The sequence below is a fragment of the Mustela lutreola genome, chromosome 5 (genome assembly GCF_030435805.1).
Source record: "Mustela lutreola isolate mMusLut2 chromosome 5, mMusLut2.pri, whole genome shotgun sequence".
Taxonomy (NCBI): domain Eukaryota; kingdom Metazoa; phylum Chordata; class Mammalia; order Carnivora; family Mustelidae; genus Mustela; species Mustela lutreola.
Window position 1 is genome coordinate 45,264,114 of NC_081294.1, and position 22,993 is coordinate 45,287,106.

General features: G+C 42.0%; 1 protein-coding gene across 3 annotated transcripts in view; it reads left to right on the plus strand.

The window, feature by feature from the left end:
* GRIA1 (glutamate ionotropic receptor AMPA type subunit 1) overlaps positions 1–22,993 on the plus strand; it is a 306,080-nt gene that overhangs the window by 245,770 nt on the left and 37,317 nt on the right. For all 3 annotated transcript variants that reach the window (XR_009353810.1, XM_059174100.1, XM_059174099.1), the window contains exons 12-13: positions 13,555–13,753; positions 19,037–19,284. Coding sequence is in view for 2 of the 3 variants with exons in the window: in XM_059174100.1 (XP_059030083.1) it covers positions 13,555–13,753; positions 19,037–19,284 (447 nt within the window). In the remaining variant the exon portion in view is untranslated. The remainder of the gene's footprint in view (positions 1–13,554; positions 13,754–19,036; positions 19,285–22,993) is intronic.

Consider the following 22,993-nt stretch of genomic DNA (forward strand, 5'->3'; position numbering starts at 1 on the left):
ATGGATCTATCGGAGATACCAGTATCTCAAAAATGGATGCTTCTGAAGTTTTTGAAATTGGCCTGTTAATTCATCAATAAATGATTCCTTATGCAATCATACTTTTGCTATTAATTAGCTCAAGAAATAATTTTCTTTATAGATAGCTTAGAGGAAAACATTACAAATTGTCTATTTATGGAGTTCCACATTCACTCAACAAATACTGAGAGTGCATTAGGTTCTAGGGAATTATGAGGAAATCTAAAATATCTTGAACAATTTAATAATTTAGTGTAGTGGTAACAGTGAAAAAGAGCAGAACAAGGAGAGGGACTGAGGGGGGAAAGTGGAAGAGTTCAGAAAAATTAGAAAGGAGGGTGAGAAGCAGCAGGCAGGCTTTTCAGAAAAGGAGTCACTTGGAGCTGGACTTTTAATTGTTAAATCCAGAGCCTATGCCCTGGCTTCAGACGCTCTGATTGATCTATTCCTTGCCTCATGCTCCATACTCACAGCTAATTACCCTGAACACATGAAATCTACTCCTACCTCAGAACCTTTGCACTTCCTGTTTCCTCTGCCGATAATGCTGTTCTTCCAGATTCTTCACACACCTAAATCATTCTCAACCTTCAACTCTCAGTTTAAAAATTACCCTCTCAGAGAGGTTTTTCCTCACTTCCCTGTCTACCGATCCCTTTCTTTCCTCTTCCCAAATCCTTGCCAAACACCAGGTTTGTGGTGGAAGAAAGACAACAATACTAAAATGGCTGCCATGATAATATCTCCATTTTACAGTTGAGTATGCCAAAACTCAGAAAGACTAAGTCACTTCTCCAAGGTCACACAGCCAGCGGGAAAAGAAGTTGAGATTTAAACCCAGATAGGAAGATCTCACAGCCCATAATTTTAGCCAGTATGTCCTAGGTTGCCTTCATATTATAATCACTACAGGTATTCATTTAGAAAATCAGAAAATAGAAGAATGTGGGAAAGAAAATCTGCAATTGAGCCACCTGGATAACTCCTGTAATATCTTAGTTTACATACTTTCAGACACTTAATCTCTGCCAAAGTTGTTTTCAAACAGGGCCGTATGCCAACAGATACATGAAAAGATGCTCAGTGTCACTAATCATCAGGGAAATCCAAATTAGAACCACTGCAAGATACTACCTTCTATGTGTCAGAATGGCTAGAATCAAAAAACATGAAATAATAAGTGTTGGTGAGGATATAGAAAAAACAGAATGTTCTCATGCTAGCGGTGAGAATGCAAACTGGTTCAGCCACTGTGGAAAACACTATGCTGGTTTTTCAAAAAATTATAAATAGAGTTACCCTATGATCCAATAATTCCACTACTGGGTATTTATCCAAAGAAAATAAAAGCACTAATTCAAAAAGGTGTGTGCACCCCTATGTTTGTTGCAAAATTATTTACAATAGCCAAGATATGGAAATAACCTAAATACCCACTGATAGATAAATGGATAAAGAAGGTGTGGTTTATAGGGGTGTCTGGGTGGCTCAGTAGATTGAACATCTGACTCTTGATTTTGTCTCAGGTCATGATCTCTGGGTGATGAGATCAAGCCCCATGGAACTTGCTTAAGGTTTTCTCTCTCCCTCTGCCCCTCCCCCCACTGCTTGTAATCTCTCTCTTAAAAAAAAAAAAAAAGATACACAATCAAATATTAGTCACAGAAAAGAAAGAGATCTTGCCATTTGTGACATAGATAAACCTATAGGGTATTACACTAAGTGAAGTCAGAGAAAGAAAAATACCATATGATGTCACTCAGATGTGTCTTCTAAAAAACAAAACAAATGAACAAACGAACAGCAGAAACAGACCCATAAATACAGAGAATAAACTGATGGCTGCCAGAGGGGAGGGCGTAGGGGCATGGGGGAAATGGGTGAAAGGGAGTGGGAGATCCAGGCTTCCAGTAGTTATGGAATGAATAAGTCACAGGCCTGAGAGGTACAGCATGGGGAATATAGTCAGTAATACTGTAACAGCATTTTAGGGTGACAGATGATAGCTACACTTGTAGTGAGACAGGATCACATATAGAGAAGTCAAATCACTATGGCATTCACCTGAAACTAATGTAACATTGTGTGTCAACTATACTTCAATTAAAAAAAAAAAAAAAAGAATGCCAACTTTTTAAAAAATGGGGCCATATAGTCTGTTTAGTAACCTGTTTTTTTCCACCTAACAGCATACTGAAATTTCTTTCCATGTCATCCCTCATTTCTGAATAGTATTAGCTGTTTCTACCACATGTCTACCCTGGCCCAGGTACCCCCCTAGGGCCATTACAGCTCATCCTCACAAAGCTTTTAGGTTGTTCGTTTTCTTGTCCCCATTTCATAAAGAAATGAAACTGAGGCTCGGAGATGCAAAATAACTTTTCTAAATTGTATAGTCAATAAGTGGCAGGGACAGAAGTAGGAGATCTATACCATTTCTGAACTCTTAATAATTCTCTTCACTGTCCCAGAAAAAGCTGTGTTGTCCCTTCGGTGAAATGAATGGGGGGTGGGGTAAGAAGAACAGCTTCTCCCTGCCTTCTGGGGCTGCCCTGCTAGATTGGTTGGGGATTCATGGGAGGTGGGGTGTGAGCATGCTAGGAACTGTGTAGGTTGATAAAATACCTGGCAATGGAAGATTTTCAGCTGGTTATTCTAAGTAAAATATCTCCTTTCCATATACCTTTCCATATGCCTTGTGCTGGAGCTAACCAATCATTAATTAGAACAGAAGTACCAATTGTTATTTTATCTCTCATTTGCTGGTGGGTCGGAATCTATTTTTAAAAGCCCACAACATTCCAACCCTAGGACTTCAAATGCTGGATATGTTGGGCCACAGACAAGGACCCAGCCCCACACCTGGTGCTCTGAGTCAGGGACCCAGGGCTTCAGAACCCATCTCACTTCTGAAACAAGCTAGTGGTTCAGCATATAGTAGGAACTCTAGGAAGGGGTTTGGATATAGGGAAACCATATGTTTTGGTATTATGGGCTAGCCAGCAGGCAGCTAGCTATAAAAAGAGAGTGGCTTCTTCTAAGAACTTAAGCCCAAAAATATATGTGGAGGAAGTCCCATTTTTAACATCAGTATGGTGCCAAATATTCCTTTGTGTCTAGGAACTGTGGGCAAGTGGTGCTTGGGACCTGAGAAGGTAAACTCTGAAAGATGAGAGTGGTGGCCCTGGTCCAAGCTGGACCCACTTTCAGCACATTCAAATGATACCGTTGGGATTCGATGGATGTGAGTTCACATTCATGCTCCATCACCTACTTTGTAACTTTAAGTCAATTATTTCATCTCTCTGAACCTCAGTTTCCTCAAACATCAAAAGGACGTAAGCCTATTTGGGCTGAAGAGAGCAATGGGGATTTAAAGAATGGATGCCAAGCGTCTTTTGCAGTACCCAGTTCAAAAGCCAGAGAACAATGGCTGTTGGATGGTTACTACACTTGGGGCAAAGTGTAATTCTTGCTTGTTCACTTTCTTGTCCCATCTCCACACCACAGCACAGTCTATTCTTGTCCCCCCAAAATGCCTCTCTATTTCAGAATGTTCAAAGCCTGCCTGCCCTGCACAGCTCTGCCAATCACCCCTCTTCCATGCTGCCTTTCCAGATTTTATTTCCCCATTGTACATGAATTTTCCCACCTCTGCTCTTCCTAAGCACTTGATCAGCAGTTCCCTGTGCTGTTCACCCCAGCCTGGGTCTCACAGCTCCTTCTGTGTCGGTCATATTCGTTCTACTGATTCCCTTGAGAAGAAACTTCTCAGTTTTCATCAGGCCTGGTAAATATCTAGTCCTCAATAAATAGTGTGTAATTATTCATTTATTCAGTTTATGTTCACTGAGCATCTACCTTATGCCAGGCACCATGATGCTAAGCACTGGGATTTAGCAGTGAATGATACAGATAAGACTCTTGGCATCACTGAAGTTACATTTTAGTGGAGACAGATAATGAATGACTAACAAATCAATTGAGATTATATATATATATATATATAAACTTGGACTATGATAAGTGCTATGAAGAAACCAGGTAAAGTGAGAAAGAAATGGGTGGCAGAGATAATCTGGATGGATGTGAGGAGGTAAGGTATGAACATAAACCTAATGCGTGGATGGAGGCATGTTTGGGACAATTTCAGTGAAGTGAGTTCCAGGCAGAGGGAAAAGCAGTTGCAAATGTCCTGAGGTGGGAAGGAATTTGGTGTGTGGTAGGAACTGCAAGAAGGCCAATGAGCCTGGGGCATGGCGATGAAAGGAAAAATGGTACAAGATGAGGTTAGAGGTGATCCAGATCAGCTTGACCCCAGAAGAGCATTTGGATTTTCCTGCCCAAGTGTGACAAATTTTAAGTGTGGTGGGAAAAAATAGGATCCTATTTATAGTTTTAAAAGAGTCTCTGGCTACTATGTGGACATGGATAGTACAAGGAGAAAAGCAGAATATGAAATGTGAAGCATGAAATGTGACAGTGATATTTAGTGTCTAGAATGGGATCTGTCACTAAGGGGATGACTGGATGGGACGGACTAGATGTGGGGGGCGAGAGAAAGAGACATGGCGGAAATGGCTCCCTGGCATTTGGTTTGAAGAGGATGGACAGTGATGCCATTTCCTGCAATGAAGAAGAGGCAGAAGAGTTAATAATGTTGTATTTATTGGGGGCTTTTTGGTAGGAGTTCCTTAAGAATTTTGTTTTAGATATTTCAGGTTTCAAGGTGTCAAGGAGGCAGTGAGATGTTAGAGGTCAGGAGAGGGTCTGGAAATTGAAATTTGGGAGTTGTCAGCTTCCACAAATAAAGGACATGAACTGAAGGAGGTTAGCTAGGGCAAGATGGTCGGTAGGGTTGGGAAGAGGGCTGAGGCCTGAGCTTTGGGCACAGAAGGAACTTGAGATTGGGTGGAAAGGAGGAACCAGCAAAATAGACTATGTAGGAATGACCCTAGGGCTCCTGAGTGGTTTAGTCAGTTAAGAGTCCAACTCTTGATTTTGGCTCAGATCATAATTTCAGGGTCATGAGACTGAGTCCCACATTGGGCTCTGTGCTGAACATGGAGCCTGCTTAAGATTCTCTTTTCTCCTTCTCTCTCTGCCCCTCCCTACGTTGTACACACATGCATGTGTGCACACATGTTCTCTCTCTCTCGGATAAAAAGAAAAAAGAAAGGAAGAAAGAGCAATCTGCAAGATAGGAGGAGCCAGGAGTGGAGGGGCCTAGAAGCTAAGAGGAGGGTTTCTAGAAGAAATCATCAATATCACCATTATTACACGTGACATCTTGAGCCCTGCTGTGTCTCTGCTAAGTGGAAGACATGACTGACTCCCAGAATTCTTGCCATCCATGAGATGGAAATAATTATCTCCATTTTCATGTGTGGAAGCTGATACTTAGAGAGGGACCAAATTAGTACCTGAACCCATCTACACCCATTCTTTTGCAAACTGTGCCCATGCCACACTTCTTTAGCCTACCTAAATGGAAAACAACAAGAACATAAGACAACTCTTCTTTGAAACCTTGCTCTGCAAGTGCTGCAAACTTGCTCAAACTTGCAGAGTTGCTGCAAACTCTAGCTCACAGACTACTGTCTAACCCCTAGCTTCCCACCCCTGGTACTCACCCCAGGAGTCCAGGGCCATCCCCCCGCCACAGTGCTGGAACACGGTGACCAGCAGCTGGGATAATTAAAATGAGTCACTCCTGCTGCACCACGGAAGTGCTGAGTGATTTGCAGCTGGTGACAAATGGATGATTGGCCAACAAGACACAGTGTCTTAGATGAAGTGGCCTCATCAGTAAAATTGTTGCATGTGGCCAGAGCTATTTACCCTGGTCTGGGAACCTTGATGTGTCATCCCAAGTGAGCATCTCTGTGAGCATGGCTTAGCTCAGTAATTAGCCAGGATGGACTTTTGTTTCTCCTAGTAATTTAGAGGAAGGCCATCTGAGTTTCTGCCTTCATGCCCATGTTTTCATTACTTTTTAAAAATAGCCATTTGAAGCAGATGACAAAGGGATATAGGTTGCACTCAGTGACCTCTTGAGCTCAGCTAAATGAAGGCACACAGGAGGTGTCCCTACTGTCCCCTTCCTCTTGGGGATGACAGGAAATGCTTTTGAAATAAAAAAGAATGTCCATATCCAACTCCTTTTTGGAGAGGTCCTATAGAGTAGGTTGATGGGATCAAAAGTTGATTGCTTTTTAATAACTTTATACTCCCCATATCCCAAGGATCTGCTTTCCTGAATGTTCCTGACGATGGTGTCAGCTCCCTCACCTCTAGGCAGGCCATTGCTCCTCACATCATCTGCATTACCTCCATCCTCAAATGCTTATTCTGGGCCAGGCACTGTGCTACATGCTCCATTTATATTTTCCTTTTTAATTATTGGAAATGCCTTGAGTACTATTACTTAATTTTGTAAAGAAACAAGCACAAAGAGATACAGTGACTTGCCCAAAGTCAAGGAACCAGTAAGTAATGAGGCAGGACTCCATCCTGCTTTGTCTGAGCCCTGGGTCCATTCTCTTGACCAGTTCCCTCTATTTTCTCCTTGAGGGTAGCACAAAATTGTCAAATGAATCATTCTAATATTTTACTGGGTGTTTATATGGAGGTGCTAATAACTACAGAGATGTCGAGATATTTCTTGACTACTGTAGCACATTAACTTAAACCAAATGGGCAGAAGACATGAACAGACACTTCTCCAATGAAGATACACAAATGTCTAGCAGACACATGAAAAAATGTTCATCATCATTAGCCATCAGGGAAATTCAAATCAAAGCCATACTGAGATACCACCTTACACCAGTTAGAATGGCAAAAATTAACAAAACAAGAAACAACAAATGTTGGAAAGGTTGTGGAGAAAGGGGAACCCTCTTACACTGTTGATGGGAATGCAAGTTGGGTCAGCCACTTTGGAAAACAGTGTGGAAATTCCTCAAAAAATTAAAAATAGAGCTACCCTATGACCCAGTCTTTGCACTACTGGGTATTTACCCCAAAAATACAGACGTAGTGAAAAGAAGGCCATATGTACCCCAATGTTCATAGCAGCAATGGCCACAATAGCCAAACTGTGGAAAGAGCCAAGATGCCCTTCAACAGACGAATGGATATGTACACATATACAATATATACAATGGAATATTACTCAACCATCAGAGAGGATAAATAACCAACTTTTGTATCCAGTCCTTGAACAAGACTGGAGGAGATTATGCTGAGTGAAATAAGTCAAGCAGAGAAAGTCAATCATCAGATGGTTTCACTTACTTGTGCAACATAAGGAATAGAATGGAGGACATTAAGATAAGGAAGAGAAAATTGAGGGGGGAAAGATGAACCATAAGAGACTGTGGTCTTCAAGAAACAAACTGAGGGTTTTAGAGGGGGGTGGGGGCTGGGTTAGTCCAGTAATGGGCCTTAAGGAGGGCACATATTGCATGGAGCGCTGGGTGTTATTCATTTAAACAATGAATCTTGGAACACTACATCAAAAATAATGATGCATTGTATGGTGACTAACATAACACAATTTAAAAAAAAAAAGTCTCTGACATTCACAGTAAGACTGAGGGCAGGAGGCAGAAAAACATGGCCCACAGGCCAAATCCAGCCTGCCATGTGTTTTTATAATCAAAGTTTTATTAGAATACAGCCATGTGTGTGTGTTTACATGTCGTCTGTGGCTGCTTTCACACCACAAAACAGAGATGAGTAGTACATAAGGCCCTCAAAGCCTGAAATATTTACTACCTGGACTTCTACACAAAAAGTTTGCCTGCCCCTCATCTAGAGCAACAAATCCAAGCTGAGATTAGAAACAATTAAAGGCCTACAGCAAATCCTAATTCATGATCAAGACAGGAAATATCTGTCAGAACCAGAAAATGATCCAATCAGAGCCTAGCCATCCTCTATTAGCATCATCTTTAATAATATAGTGTCTTATTAACAAAAGGGGAAAAAACATCATTTGCAAGAAGAGATAGCTTATGGCCAGCATCAAGTACATGTCAGAATCCATTCACTCACTAGGCATGAACTATCATTTGAACATTGTCGTCTCTCATAGCCCCTGCTCCCATGGATCACCAAACCCTGTCACTTTGATCTCTTCATCTCTTCAGCCAGCCTGTCCCTCCAGATGTCTTTGCACTGTTTTATCAAGTTCAACCCTGCATCATCTCTGTTGATCAGTAATACCATGAGTAATAATCATAGCAACACCTTAAAAAAATCATTACAGCGGTGTGGTTAGAACTGTACTAGGAGGATGACTATAGTGTGATTGGGGAGTTTACAGAAGAGATGATACCCCATTACCTCCTCCATTTACCTCTATCAACTGAGCCTCTCCTACCCCCACACCTATTCTGCTTGGCAGTCTCCTACTTACACTCCAAAATCTAGCACAATTTTCTCCTCGTCTGGTAACTCTCCCTGACCCCTGCCAGCAGAGTAATTATCAAACCTTCCCATGTCCCCTTAGTGCTACTTTCTTACTTGTCACATAATTGAGATAGTACTGTAATTACCATTTATGACATTAACATGAGATGGTGATGATGGCTCTGAGGACCTACTATGCTCCAAACACCATGTGAAGCACTTTGCAGAGAATCAGGGCATCAAACTCTAAAGCTTGTGTTTTAATCACTAGGCCACACTGCCCTCCCATCTTCTCCATGGAAGGCAGAGACTGTGGTCTACTCACTCCTATCTCTCTGATGCCTAATAGTGCCTGCCATACAAGCCGGATGAATGGATAAATAGTATGGTACACATTTCTAAAGATTCCTATCCACTGGTCATTCAAACACTAACCTAGGTTCTGCTGTGAATAGATTTTACAGATGTAATTTGAAGTCCCAAATCAGTTGACTTTAAAGTACAGAGATTTTCTCCAAGTGGGCCTGACCCCAACAAATGAGCCCTTTAGAAACAAAGAAGGGCACATGATGTGATGAGCACTGGGTGTTATACTCAGCTGATGAATTGTTGAACACTGAATCTGAAACTAATCATGTACTATGTGTTGGCTGATTGAATTTAAATTTAAAAAAATAAGAAACAGAGTTTTCTCTAGTGAGTGGAAGTCAGAGAGGTTCAAGGAAAGAGTTTGCCACACTATTATTGGCTTGAAGATGGAGGAGACATGTGATCCAGAACACAGGCCACCTGTGAAGCTGAAAGCAGCTCCTGGCTGACAGCCAGTAAGAAGAAAATGCCCTTGGTCCCATGATCACAGGGAGGTGACTCCTGCAAACAAGCAGTAAGCTTGAATAACCAAGCCCTAGATGAGAATGACAGCCCCAGTCAACACCCTGATTTCAGCCTGGTGAGAGCCTTAGCAGAATCTAGATACTCTTGATCCAGACTATTGATCTACAGAACTATGAGACAATGAGCACTGTTAGAAGCTGCTAAGTTTGTGGTGATTTGTTATCCAGTGACAGAAAACAAATACAAAGAGGTTTCCAATTCTGTGGAGATGCTGGTGGTCAGACTACTTTCTGTAGCTTCTAAACATTCCACTGAGCTTTACAAGAAATGAGTATTGGTTGTGATAATGTGGGTAGAAGAAGTCCGTGCCCATCTAGAAATCAATCAACATCTGGCGAGGGAAGTAATAATGTTCTACAGTAGGTAGAGTGCTGGCCTAGAAATAGGAAGTCCTGTTTCCTAGGCCCAGATTTGCCAGTGCCTCACTCTGTGGCCTTGGATGAGTCACCTTGTCTCATAACTGTAGATCTTTCATCTGCAAGATGGGGCTAGTCATCCCTCTCCCATCCATTTCACGGGACTGCAAATATAAGATCAATAAAATAAACAGTCAAACAAGCCATAGAAGTTGTGACCAATTCTGGATTCCTCAATCACATAGGTACTTTGGGGAAGAGTTGTGCCAAGTTATAAGACTAATAAAATTCAGTGACTAGGCATCCCTCCAAGGGCCAGATCAAAGCTGTTCCTTCCCTACTAAGGAATTTATCCTATAGCTCCCAACCAGAATAATTCTCACAAAAATAATGCCTCATGTTTCAACAGCACTTCTCAAAGGGTTTTTGCCACTACTATTTTAATTCCAATAGCTTGTATCAGATCAGTTGAAGGAAAAGAATCAACTAAGCCTAGAACTAAAAGTTTTGGTTTCTCACCATGACATAGGGTTAATCTCACCCATTCATTACACAGAGAAGACCACAGAGGCTCAACTGAGCAGGCAACTTGCCAAGGTTATGGGGCTGGTCAGTGAAAGAGCAAAGACACTTATTCCCAGTCACAATCTCTATTAATTCCAATTCCCTACCTGTGGTAGGGAACTGGGAAAATGCAGAGTTCTTGGACAGAGGGTCCAGCTTTGCCTGTACCAGGTCTGAAATGAAGACAGTCATAGCCTTACACTCAAGCTCCTACTGTGTGGATCAAATGCAAATGAAGCATTGGAATCATGTCATTTTGAGGAGCCTCTACCCTCACCCTCTAGTTATTCCATGGATGATACTTACTATTAAACAATAGACTCCTTCCTTGGTGTCTTTATTAAGTAAGTGGTCATGTGGGGAATAGTGTGTAGGATAAGCTGCTCTCAACTCCTAGCGGATAAATACCGATTAAAGGATAACAGGGAAGAAGGAGCTATTATTGGCTTGGAACTTTCTTGGGAGGGCTTTGAGTTTCCCTAGATGATCCCCAAGTTGGGGTACCTTAGCTAGGTCTCTCGGTTGAGTCATGTTGGAAAAGGAGGTAGCTATCCTAAACACTTGGTTTGGGGCTATGACTCCAGGCATCCTGGGCTATATGCAAGTTTGGATTCTCCTGGCCCTAAAAAAGATGCCAGGTCTCTAGAATCCAGCGTAAATAGAACTGGCAGGTTATGAGAGAGGTGACATTCATGCATTCACTTGTTATTGAGGCCCACTCTGTGCTTGGTGCTATAAGATTTTTTACTTTTGTGGAACTTATGATCCAGGGGAACAACAAACCGTCAACAGTCACACAAATTGAGATCAGATTTCAACTGCAATGTGAGCTACATGGGGCTCTGAGATTCTTAAGTCTGAATGCTAAAAATGTACTGGGTAGGGTGAGGTCTGAAGAATGAACAGGGCTGATGCAATGATCAGGGGGAATGATGGCATGTGATAAGGGTGTGAGCCTTTTGAGTAGGAAGGACAAAACGAATCCCAATGTGACCAGAGTACAGAAAGCATATTGTGGAGACACTGGAGAGCAGGGCAGGGACCAGATCCCATATGGCCTTGAGGGTCACCAACGAGTTTGAATTTTATTCCAAGTATAAAGGGGCTTCATGGATTTTACACAAAGAAGCAACATGATATAATTAATGTTTTTATATCTATCACTCAGGCTGATTAGGCAAAGGAATGAGAGCACAAGGAGCTACATGGAGGGAAGTCTATTTTAGATGCTACCGTGGTCACTCAGACTTGGGAAAAGACCAGCATCTTCATCACAGCCCGAAACACTGCTATTTACCACCTCCTAAAGCAAAAAGAGCACTGGATTAATTATCAGAAGACTGGGGTGATTTTGAGTACAGATGTATACAAGTCTTGGGGTATGGGGAGAATAGTTTTGCCTTTATAGGTCTCATTTTGTTTGACTGCCCAATGGAAGCCATGCAGCCTGGTCTACCTACTTATGATTTTAAATCACAGAAACTCAGAGATGGGAAAGATGGGAGGAGTATGAGAGAGGCTGGCTCCTTGTGATGTCTGATCCTTCCTCTAAGTAGACTTATGTACCCAGGGGGACTAAGAGTGGGCACCAAATACAGCATCTCTGTAAATGTTCTACTACTTGAACATCTTCAGAAATGGAGAAACTCACTCTCACCCTCAGGACAGCCAACTCATTGTTGCACCACCCTACCCATCAAATACCCACTTCTTCGTTTTTAGTGTTTGTTTTCCTGAAACTTCTGCCAAATGCTCCCAAATCAGGTTTCCTGGTAGCAGCCTCATGTCAATCCTCAGCAAACACCTCTCTCTTCTGGTCTCCTCTTCCCACAGCTATTCTTCCCATAACACAGCTCTGCTCCACTCTCCCAGTCTCCTTCCTTTGAACAGATTTCCTGTTATTTCCTTTTTAATGTGAAGCATCTAAGACATTATTTTCCATAGAGCAAGAAATAACAAATATTTGTTGAATTTTTTGAAGTGATTATTGCCTGCCTACAATGGAAAGGAGCCTCTAAAAAATGGAAACAAAGTGGAACACACAGGAACATGGTAGTAACACAGAAAAGGTTGACCAGAAGATTGAGAACAGTGTGGAATAATCAAGCAAGCTAGCAGGCCTGGGTTCTGTTCCTAGGTCAGTGTGATCTGAGACTTGAGGTTCTTTATCTGTAAAACTTATGGGGTGGATTGGTGATTTCTTTCTTTGGTTGTTAAGTATAAGGTTTTAGTTAAGTACTGTCACCTACTGAAGACTCTGAGCTTGAGGCTGTCAAGGCACATGTTAAAAAGGATGTAAAGTTACAGTAGCTCCAGGATAACACTTCCTTAACAAAGTGAGCCAGATGGAAAGAGAAACAGAATGCAAATTACTTTATCACTATATGATTTGGTATAATCCAATGCCCTGTGTGTCAACCACATCGAATCACCCCATATGACATTGACATAATTTTGTAATATCTTTGGGAAAATGTTCTAGAATTGGCATTCTCCTAGCCAAATCTGAAAGATCCCAGTAGAACTCTTGACTGGTCCTATTTCTCTTCATTGTTGGGCATAAAGAGGAAAATCGGACTCTAAGAAGATCAGGATCAATTTCTTACCTCCTTTATCACTGTTACAGTTTCCACTTTGATCCAGTACAAAATATTCTTTGTCTTTTATTTCAGCCAAACTCTTTCTCTGTGGTAGAAGGGAGCACTGTGCCTACCCTCAACAGTGACATTCTCCCAAAGTGGCTAGAGTACAACTGTTCTCATTCTGTCTCCAGTCCATTCCCCTTCCCTTCCTTCTAGTCCATCATTTTTATGACCTTTGATGACCAAAAGAACAATAATGAGAAGGCAGTCTGGAAACATTTCTGAACACGATCAAATGTGTGCATCATGTGTTTAAATGCATTTGCACTCATATATGTTTGCACAAACATTTGGTGTGTATGTAACTGCATTTAAAAGGATAGTTGTACATGTGTGTGATTTTGTAGACAAGTGTTGACATATCTGTCTTTGTTGGCACAGGTATTGGAGTATATGCATGTGTGAAAGTAGTGTGAATATATGCCTGTGGGGTTTTAACACCCTGAAGAATAGCAACCCCATAGGTCTTTATCTGTTTTAAGGAACAAAATGCCAGAGAATCTCTCTGACATGAATTCTCACATCTAGCTGACAGAGGAGAAGGGTGCAATAGGGTTTGACAGCTCTGCTGACAGGGTGTAGGCTAGCCCTTGGCCCTTCCCCATAGCCTTCTGCGGTTGATGTCTATGCTTCTGACACCTCTTCCCTTTGGCCTGCAGGTCCCTGTCTGGCCGCATCGTTGGTGGTGTCTGGTGGTTCTTCACCTTGATCATCATCTCCTCATACACAGCCAACCTGGCTGCCTTCCTGACCGTGGAGAGGATGGTGTCTCCCATCGAGAGTGCTGAGGACCTAGCGAAGCAGACGGAAATCGCTTATGGGACCCTGGAAGCAGGGTCTACTAAGGAGTTCTTCAGGGTAGGAACATCCCTTGTCCTAAGGCACCTTCATAAGAGGGGATCCTCATTAAGAAACCTGTGATTATAGGCAAGCAGGGTAACTTCTTAATTCAGTACAAGTCACGGAAACCCGGAGTTTTTCTCAGCTTTCTACAAATCCCAGAGAAATCTACATTTCTGTATTTGTGATAACTTCAAAGCTCTTTCATTGAACCAGACCCCTTACATATGCCAGACGGTGCCAAGTTCTCTGAGGGCTGCAAAGGATAGGACATGCAGTTCCTTCCCTGCTCCCACACATACTTGTAATCTGATCAGCAATTGATCAGGATCAGCTTAGGGACAAGGTCCAGAACTTTGCCATGTATGTCCCCCTCTTAAAGACTTGATGAATAAGGAGATGGTATATGGGAAACCATTACTGGAACAGGTGGTCTGTTTAACAGTGCCAGGAGAGAGAAAATGTGAAGTGAGAGTGGAGGTGGTGGAAATGCCACGTGACTGGAGATAGCAAGTGGAAGCAGAGGAGCAGAGAGCTTAGGAGCCTAGGATCAGCCAGACGTAGGGCCAGAACCTGGCTCCATCCTTGTTCTCTGGCCTGTAGCGGGATTGACATCATTTCCTCTTCTATATCATCTGGAGAATAATATCTACCTCAAGGAGTCATTATAAGATTAAAAGAGATGAGGCATCTAAGACACAAGGCTCTGTTTCCCATTAGGGCTTTGGGGTATAGGCATTTGGGAGCCATTTTGATGGAGGGGTAGGGCTTTGTAGCCACAAACTTTGGAAAAACATTTCTAGGCATCATGAAACTAGGGCAGACCTGGGTTGGCTCATTACATTCCAGGAAAAGGGGACAACTTGAACAAATGCCCCAAAGCAGAAAAATCTGTAGTTCCCTGGACATTAGACATGTTCATCCTAAAAGCTGAACAAAATAGCACATGGAGTTACCATGTTTTGGTGAAAGAAAAAATAATAAACAATCGCTACCACTTACCTAGCACTCAACATGAATCAGGCCCTGTTCTAGCACACCCTGCATGAATTATCTCATTTAGTCCTCTCATTAGAGAGACTAGTTAGAAATTTGTTGTCCCCATTTCATATATGAAGCTCAGAGACGTAAGAGTAATTGCCTAAGGTCACACAGCTTATAAGTAGTGGAAGGGGAATAGACAGCAAACTTCTACCTTGTTTCAGACAAGGGATAGGGATCCTGTGCATTACCTACCAGGTTCTCACTACAACTTCATGGAGCAAACCTCTGGCCCAGGGTAAACCTACAGAGTGATGTGCTCAGTTTCTTGATCATGGGTTCTGTGTTCTGTATAAGAAGGAGGAAAGGGACCGAAGTCTTAACAATCACTGATCCAGTCTCCAAGGCTAAAATCATCCACCTTCCATATATTGGAGCAAGAAGGTAACTTGGAGGTCAGCTGGTCAGTCTGTCATTTTAGAGAGTGATGTGACTTGCTTAAGCTTACCCAACCAGCTAATGGAAAAACCTCGTGAAATCTCATCATAATTCTCTGGCATTTTTAGCCTGCAACCAAAATGTGAAGGAGATGTCTGATATTTGTCCATACGGCCAGTCCTATGCCCCAGGCCTGCTGATGAACAGCCAATTGTGAATTGGGAACAGCCAATTCACTTACCCACTACATACCCATGCTCTCATCCCCCATATATGAACACATCACATCCCCAAATCACTCTCCCATCCATGGTCTCATTTATGTTCCACCTATGACCAATGGCAAAACAGGGCTTACGTGTTCATTTTGTGGACAAGAAACTGGAATTCAGAGAATCATAATCTAAGTCCAGGATGAATACAATATCTGTTTCCCCAGCTCAGCCCAAGCATTCTTACCAATGACCCACACTGTCCTGATGAGGTAGCATCAGTAACTGATTTTTTAAAAAGATTACTCAGGCTATTAGGTGGGCCCATGGACAAATCTAGTCCAACCTTTTCCTTTGGTAGTTGGGGAAACTGAGGCCCAGAGAAGAAAATGGGCATGTGCTAGCTACTCAGAGGCACGGCTAGGACTTACGATTTGAAAGTTCTCTGTTAGTAACTATGTCAATTGACATACTTCTATTTCTTGTCCAGAGCACACTGTTAGGCATCTAGAAACAAGATAATGTATATTCTGTAAGCTCTGTTCACTCACCAGGCCTACTGTATTGGTGACAGCAGGTTATAGTTCATATGCAAACTCTGATTAATCATCACTGTTTGCCTAGAGTTCGATGTTGAGAGGGGACTCTGGGGGCACATCTGCACAGTGTGAAAGAATTCCTTGACCAGTGTCAACATCTGTTACATATAGGAAGGAAAACTGGTCTCGATCCAGCCATGTATTGGGCATTCTTTTTTTTTTTTTTTTCTTTTCTTTTTTTTTTTTTTTTTTGGTACTGGGCATGCTTATCCTAAAGTAAAACCCAAAGAAAGGGCATAATTATTAACAGTAATTGCACCACTTATGGAACACCTACTATGTGCCCAACACTGGGTCATGCATTTTACCTTTGTTGTCTTATAATCTCCAGGCAATGCTGTGCAGTGGTTGCTATCATCATCATTGTCAGGATAGGAACACTGAGGCTCAGAAATGTTGTTACTTGCCCAAGGTCCCCTAGATAGTAAGATCTAAAACCTAAAACAAGGGAGGCAGCTGGTTGCAGTGAAAAGGCAAGGGTGTGCAATCAGGAGACCTGGGTTTTACTCCTGCCTCTGCCCTGACATTGGAGAGTTCTCTGCCACACTGTGGGCCTCAGTTTCTTTACGTGTAGAAAGTAAGCACTGACAAGGTATGCCCCCATGAGCCCCTCCAACTCGGTGACTTGGACCTTGAGAATTTTCCCACCAGGACTTTGGTGGGTGGAGAGACAAGGATCACCCACCACCCCCATGAGGCAGAAGGAGGGAATGGTGAGACAAGCATTCTTCTATCCCAGTCTCTGAAAAAGAAGTCTAGCTTCTTGTCCTCATGGCAGCCCAGAGCTCCTAGGCAGCCCCAGCCCCGAGTCACTTAATCCTCCATCGACAGTTTAATTAAGATGTGTGAAGGGCTGTGAGAGCTGCAGATCATAGGAGAGATCCAAGAACAAATACCCCAAGTATGCTTCCGATCCTCCCTGCCACTCATGCCGCCTTCGCATCCCTGGAGATGAGATTTTCCTGATCGCCTGCTCTGAGCGGCGATAAGCACAGCCCTGGCGTTTGGGGCACTGGGGTGAGGCTGAGAAGACATATTAATTTTCTGCATACTGCTGCCCAGAGGGCTGTTCAGCTCTGCCTGTCAGCAGCCCTGCTCCCTGCCGTGGCCATCCTGTCAGGTCAAATTGCATCTTGCCATTGCCCTGCTGGGTGTTTTGTTGGGTTTCTGCCTAGAAGATCATCTGCAAATCTAGTCGCAGCTCAATTTATACATTTCTGTTTCTGTGAGAGAATATGATCTACATTGAAGATGCTCTGATTGGTTCTGGGTATTTCCTCCCCTGACTGTGAAATTCTCCCTCCCTTTTCTTCCCTCTTCTTCTTCATGCGGACATTGTTGTTTGAATGATGTATCTTCATGTAAAGAATCGGATTTTTCAAGCCCACAACGGACTCAAAGGTCCCCATGCCCCAACTCCTCATGAAACAGATGGGGAAAGACTAGAACCCAGGCTACTCACTCCCAGTCCAGTGGCCTTTCCAGATGGTCAACCATGCTGTAAAGCACATCGTCTCATTGATCTAATTACAGACCCCACCAAAGGCCTCTCTGAAATTCTCAGTAACAATTTCCATTAACTTTCCCTTGAGACCAGAATTTTTCTAGGCCCATATATCCTTACAGATCAGTTGGCTCATACAACAATGTCCAGCCATATTTTGCCAACATCTGATATTAAAATCAAGGAAATAAACTCGATACTTGTATGCAAAGAAAAATGGCACCTTGTGGATATAGTCATTTTATACTAAACGAATCTGTAACCTGTGTATTAACCATGAATTGCATGACTCTAGCGCTATCTTTAAAAAAAAAAAATAGCCCCTTATATGTGTTTAACATTTGTCCATTTACAAAGCCAGACTCCAATACCCCTAAAATGCATCTGCCCTTTGGGGAAAGGATGCTCTTTAGAAAGAGCATGTTAGATGAGAGGGATGACTTGTGGTTCTGGATTGTGGGCCTTGACTAAGGGCCTACTGTGTGCTGTAAACTCTGTGAAGGACTCACAGAAGGAAAGATGCCCCCCCTCCTTCAAATAGCATCCACATACTTGAGACCTATGCACAGCAATGGTGCCCCCCATCTCAGCAGTCTAGCCTGACAGTCCAGTGAGGACCTGACAGTCCAGTGAGGACCAGCACAGTGTGTCCTAGAGGAATACCAGCCCTTATAAGTGGGAGCCTCAGAGGCCACATAGATCAGAATCACCTGGGGAACTTGTGAAGAAGACTTTTTCTGGGCTCCAGCTCAGACTGCTGAGTCACAGTCTCTAGGTCGAGGTTCAGAGGAGGGGCATGTTAATATTTACAATTTCTACATATGACTCTGGTGCCCACAAGAGCTTGTGAACTACTGTCCTTGAAACTGAAGTGGCCTCAGAATACATAGGATTTGTTCTGGTCTGTGAAATGACTAGTAGCATGTGGACAGAACAAGCGTATCCAGTGAAGTAAACAGTCTAGGCAAAGTGCCAAAGAAGGGAATGTTCAAAATGAGTTCAGGAAGAAGGGAGAAAAACAGTTTGGCTAGATTTAGAGGCTTTTGAAATGTAAACAGACTACAGTATTAGGTCTCAAGTTATTAGCTTTATCAGACCACAGTTTACTTTCTGAGGGCTGTCTTGTAATAGGACTCACGATCCAGAAATTCCTCTGTACTGTCCTCCAATAATGAAATCAGATTCCACTGATACTCACTCTTCAGTTCTGGGCAGTATAAACATGGTCTTCTTGAACAATAGATAGGTTCTGTAATGTCTTTAGAACCTAGACAGGGTCCCATTTCTCCACTCTTCCCATACAGAAGGAGAGTCTAATTCAGCAGTAATTAAAAGATTCTGAGCTATTCTGTTCATTCTGTATTTGCAAGATATTTGTGCTTTGGAACCTACTGATACTAATTAGAGCCTCTTATTTTGCAATCACTCATAATTTGTTTCTTCCTGAGCTAATCTCGCTCATGAATGTGTGATCGAGCTACACTCAGCGCTTCGTCAGTGTGTGTGCCGACCTCAGCACCAAGTGCAGCCAGCACTTAATTCCAGCTTTGCTCCTGTCCCCTGCCAGAGGTCTAAAATTGCCGTGTTTGAGAAGATGTGGACATATATGAAGTCAGCGGAGCCATCAGTTTTTGTGAGGACCACAGAAGAGGGAATGATCCGAGTGAGGAAATCCAAAGGCAAATACGCCTACCTTCTGGAATCTACCATGAATGAGTACATTGAGCAGCGGAAACCCTGTGACACCATGAAGGTGGGAGGTAACTTGGATTCCAAAGGCTATGGCATTGCGACGCCCAAGGGGTCCGCCCTGAGGTAAGTAGCCAAGATTTGCTTCCTTGGTACTCCCTCTCCCCTCCCTACCTCAGGAATGAAGCTGCTGTGTCTGCCACATGGCTCCAGTGCCACAAGGCAAGCTGTCAAGGGGGCTCTTCATGGACACCTGTGGGCCTGGAAGATTCCAGTCACCCGAGATCTTCAGCCCTGAGGTTGGAAATTGACCTGGGGGCCTCAGCTTGCTATAACTGTCACTGTCCGTGTGTTCCTCCCCACACCTCGCCTTACCCCTCCAAGTGTGTCAAACATCAATGAAACTTGTGTTTGTGTCATGTGATCGATAACACACCATCCTTCACCAAACACTCCCATATCCAACTAGGCCATGAACAGAGTTCTCCCGCAACCTGGATTCTTTGAGAGAAGGTGGTTTGTAATGTTTGTCTCAAAAGAAACTTAAACACATTGTCCAAATGAAAGATCAAGTAGTTTGAGTCCTGAAGGCTCTGGCTATGGCAATCAAAATAATACCAAATGAATGGCATTACCTATTCTTTGCCAGATACTGATTTCTTTCTTTCTTTCTTTTTTTTTTTTTTAAGATTTTATTTATTTATTTATTTGAGAGAGAGTCTCAAGCAGACTCTGCCCTGGGCATGGAGCCTGATGTAGGACTCAATCTCATGAACCTGAAATCATGACCTGAGCTAAAACCAAGAGTTAGATGCTTAATGGACTGAGCCACCAAGGTGTCCCTCAGATACTGATTTCTTTAGCAAGAAACAGGCAGTTCAATAAAGAAGCAAGTGGATTTTACTCTCACATAAAGAGACTCTGGTATTCATTTCAAACAGCTAAGGTAGAGTTCTGTAGACTTAGGGTCAAAAGACATAGATTTAATTCTTGGATTTACTACTCATTATCTTACCAAAGGTAAGGCATATCATCTCCCTAACCTGCAGTTTCCTTATCTGTAAAGAGAGTTTACTCATCCCAGCTCTTCCTAGATCCAAGATAATTGTGAGTCCACATGGGATAATCTATATAGAAGGTAATTGAAAACAGCATTGTATGAAGTAACCTATGAGATGTTATGTCAATTTACAGAGAGACTAAATCATTTTAGGGAAGGATAATGTTCAAGGAAAAGTTGAAACATGTTTTAAAAGGTTGCAAAAGGATGGAGAAGGGTTCCTAACCCATCCTGACATCGAGGACCACCTCTGCCTCCACATCTTGCATTAATTTCAGTAATATTGAGCCTGCAAGGTTCTGGGTACTAGGCTCAGACCTGGAGCTACAGTTTTGAACAAAACAGACATAGTCCCTATGGAACTATATTTTTGCAGGGAAGATAGGCAACAGGTGAGTATTGTTTGATGGCTCATGACAACTATGACAGTTTCTGTGATCACTGAGAAAAGGGGACCTAGAGGACACCAACTTCCAGTAATATAGCCAGAACAAAACTCCCACTACAAAACCTAGATATGCAGGATACAGTTAGAACAAATTGCCTTTTAAGTGGAAGTTAGGAAATCCCTAGGCCAAAACAGGAAAAGTACATCAAAACCAGAGTAAAATGCATAAACTAACTATTCAGGGGCTCCCCTAAGCAGGGCAAAGTCACAAATTATATGACAGTCTACATGAACAAGAATCGAAAGTACATCTAAAGACATAAAAGTAATGAAAAACATTTTTAAAAAAGAAAGACACTATCATAAGGGACCAGACATATTTAGAAAAATATCAGTTAGAATTTAGAGAAGTAATAAAATCTCAATGGGAGGGTTAAACAACAAATTGTCAAAGTGGAAGAGAAAATTACTACACTGGGGAAAACAATGTAGATAATTTCCCAGGACATCACACAGAGATAAAAAGATAAAAACCATGACAAAGAGGTTAAGAGACCTGAAAGAGAAAAACAAAATCCCAGGTACATCTTCTGTGAGTCCCAGAGACAAGAAAGGATAGAGTAGAGGCAGTATTTAAAGGGAACTTTCCAGTATTTATGGAAAACATTAATACCCAGATTCAAAAGTTATGTGTCCCAAGCAGATGAAAATCAGCAGCTGATTCACTTGAAACTGCAGAACTATAAAGACAAAGAAGACTTCAAACATACTTAAAGATAACGGGTCTAATCTGGTGTGCAGGATGGGTGGGAAGTGGCCAAGAAGGCTTTTCCAAGAAGGCTTATTCTCAAGCTGAGCTATGATGGATTAACCAGAGTAAATAACGTAAGTGAGGGGAGTAAAAGAGACAAGCGATCCAGGCAGAGGGAACAGCATGTGCAAAGACTCTAAGGTAAGGAATTATTTGATCAACAAATGATACAAGTTGACAACAAATGATACAATTTTAGTTGATACCATTGATCAACTAAAAGAAGCCAAGTGCTCTTGGAACATAGATAATAGAAAGGAGAAAACGTTAAGTTGAGATTGGAGAATGACACAGAGAAGGATTTTATAAAGAAAGTTTGTCCTTATTTGAAGAGTAATGAAAATACATTAGATAATTTTTTTTTTTTTGCTATGGCATTCCAGACTACATTAGAGAATTTTAGTATATGTGCTGCCGAAGCGAGCACCGTTAGAGAATTTTAAATAATTGTCTGAAAATTAGGAAATAAAGGTATCTGGAGGAGTACAGACATAACAGAATATATCTAATGAAAGGAAATCAAATGGACTAGTATTTATCAATCATGGATTTTTGCCTGTAACAACTTAAAAGAGTCTCTGTACAAGTTTAGACAAAGTTCAAAGGGGATCCAGAGGAGACTGCTTGGCGAGGAAGAGACTTTTATCTCAGAAACTTATACAACACTACCCTAGAAAAGCCCAGAGTAGAGAATGAGCTCTTACAGGTCTCAGAACATCAATGATGCAGTATTACAATTTAATGAAGGCTTTATGAGTCAAGGGTATTATTAGATCTAAATACTTAGATATAAAGTTAGGAAAACAAGGCACAGAGAGGTAACATGATTTGTCTAATCAATAGAGTATTTCTGCCACCACATCCCACATACAGGTGCCTAAAACAAGGTGACACACTCATAAAATATTTGATGTTTGAGTGACATGAACCTAAAGCTCAGGTCATCTCCCATGCAAATGTCTTTCCACTATAATAAAATCTACCACTGAGTGAATGCCTACTTCATGCTACATGATATGGTATATGCATTATCTTATTTAAATTTCATACCTATGAAATACCATTATCCCTACTTCACAGATAGGGAAACAGAGTCACAGATTTAAGTTACCTGACTAGGTTGCCACAAGTAATAAGAAAGTAGCCAGATTTCAAGCTCAGATAGCCTGATTCGAGAGCCCATGCCTGTGACTTACTCTAATGCTTCACTGGGTTTTATCACTGAGAGCATCATTAAAGGCAGAAGACTGGGCTTATGTCAGGTTCCCGGTACCTATTCTCATGGGTCAAGCAATAGCCAATAACTCAAAAAAGCTATAAAACAGATGTTCGAAGCCCAGAGCACCCACTCATTACTGTGAAGATGAAAGGTGATAGTGATGGTCATTTAAATGTGCCAAATACCACTTCTTTGAGCAGTAACACTGCTTTAATGGGTTTTACACGCTCAAAGATTCTTTGGGGATAAATATTGAAAATAATTCAACTCCATAATAAAGAAAACCCTAATTCTGTTGTTTACATCTCTATAAGATGTAACAACTATTTATTGATTCTGAGAAAGCAAGAGAAAGGA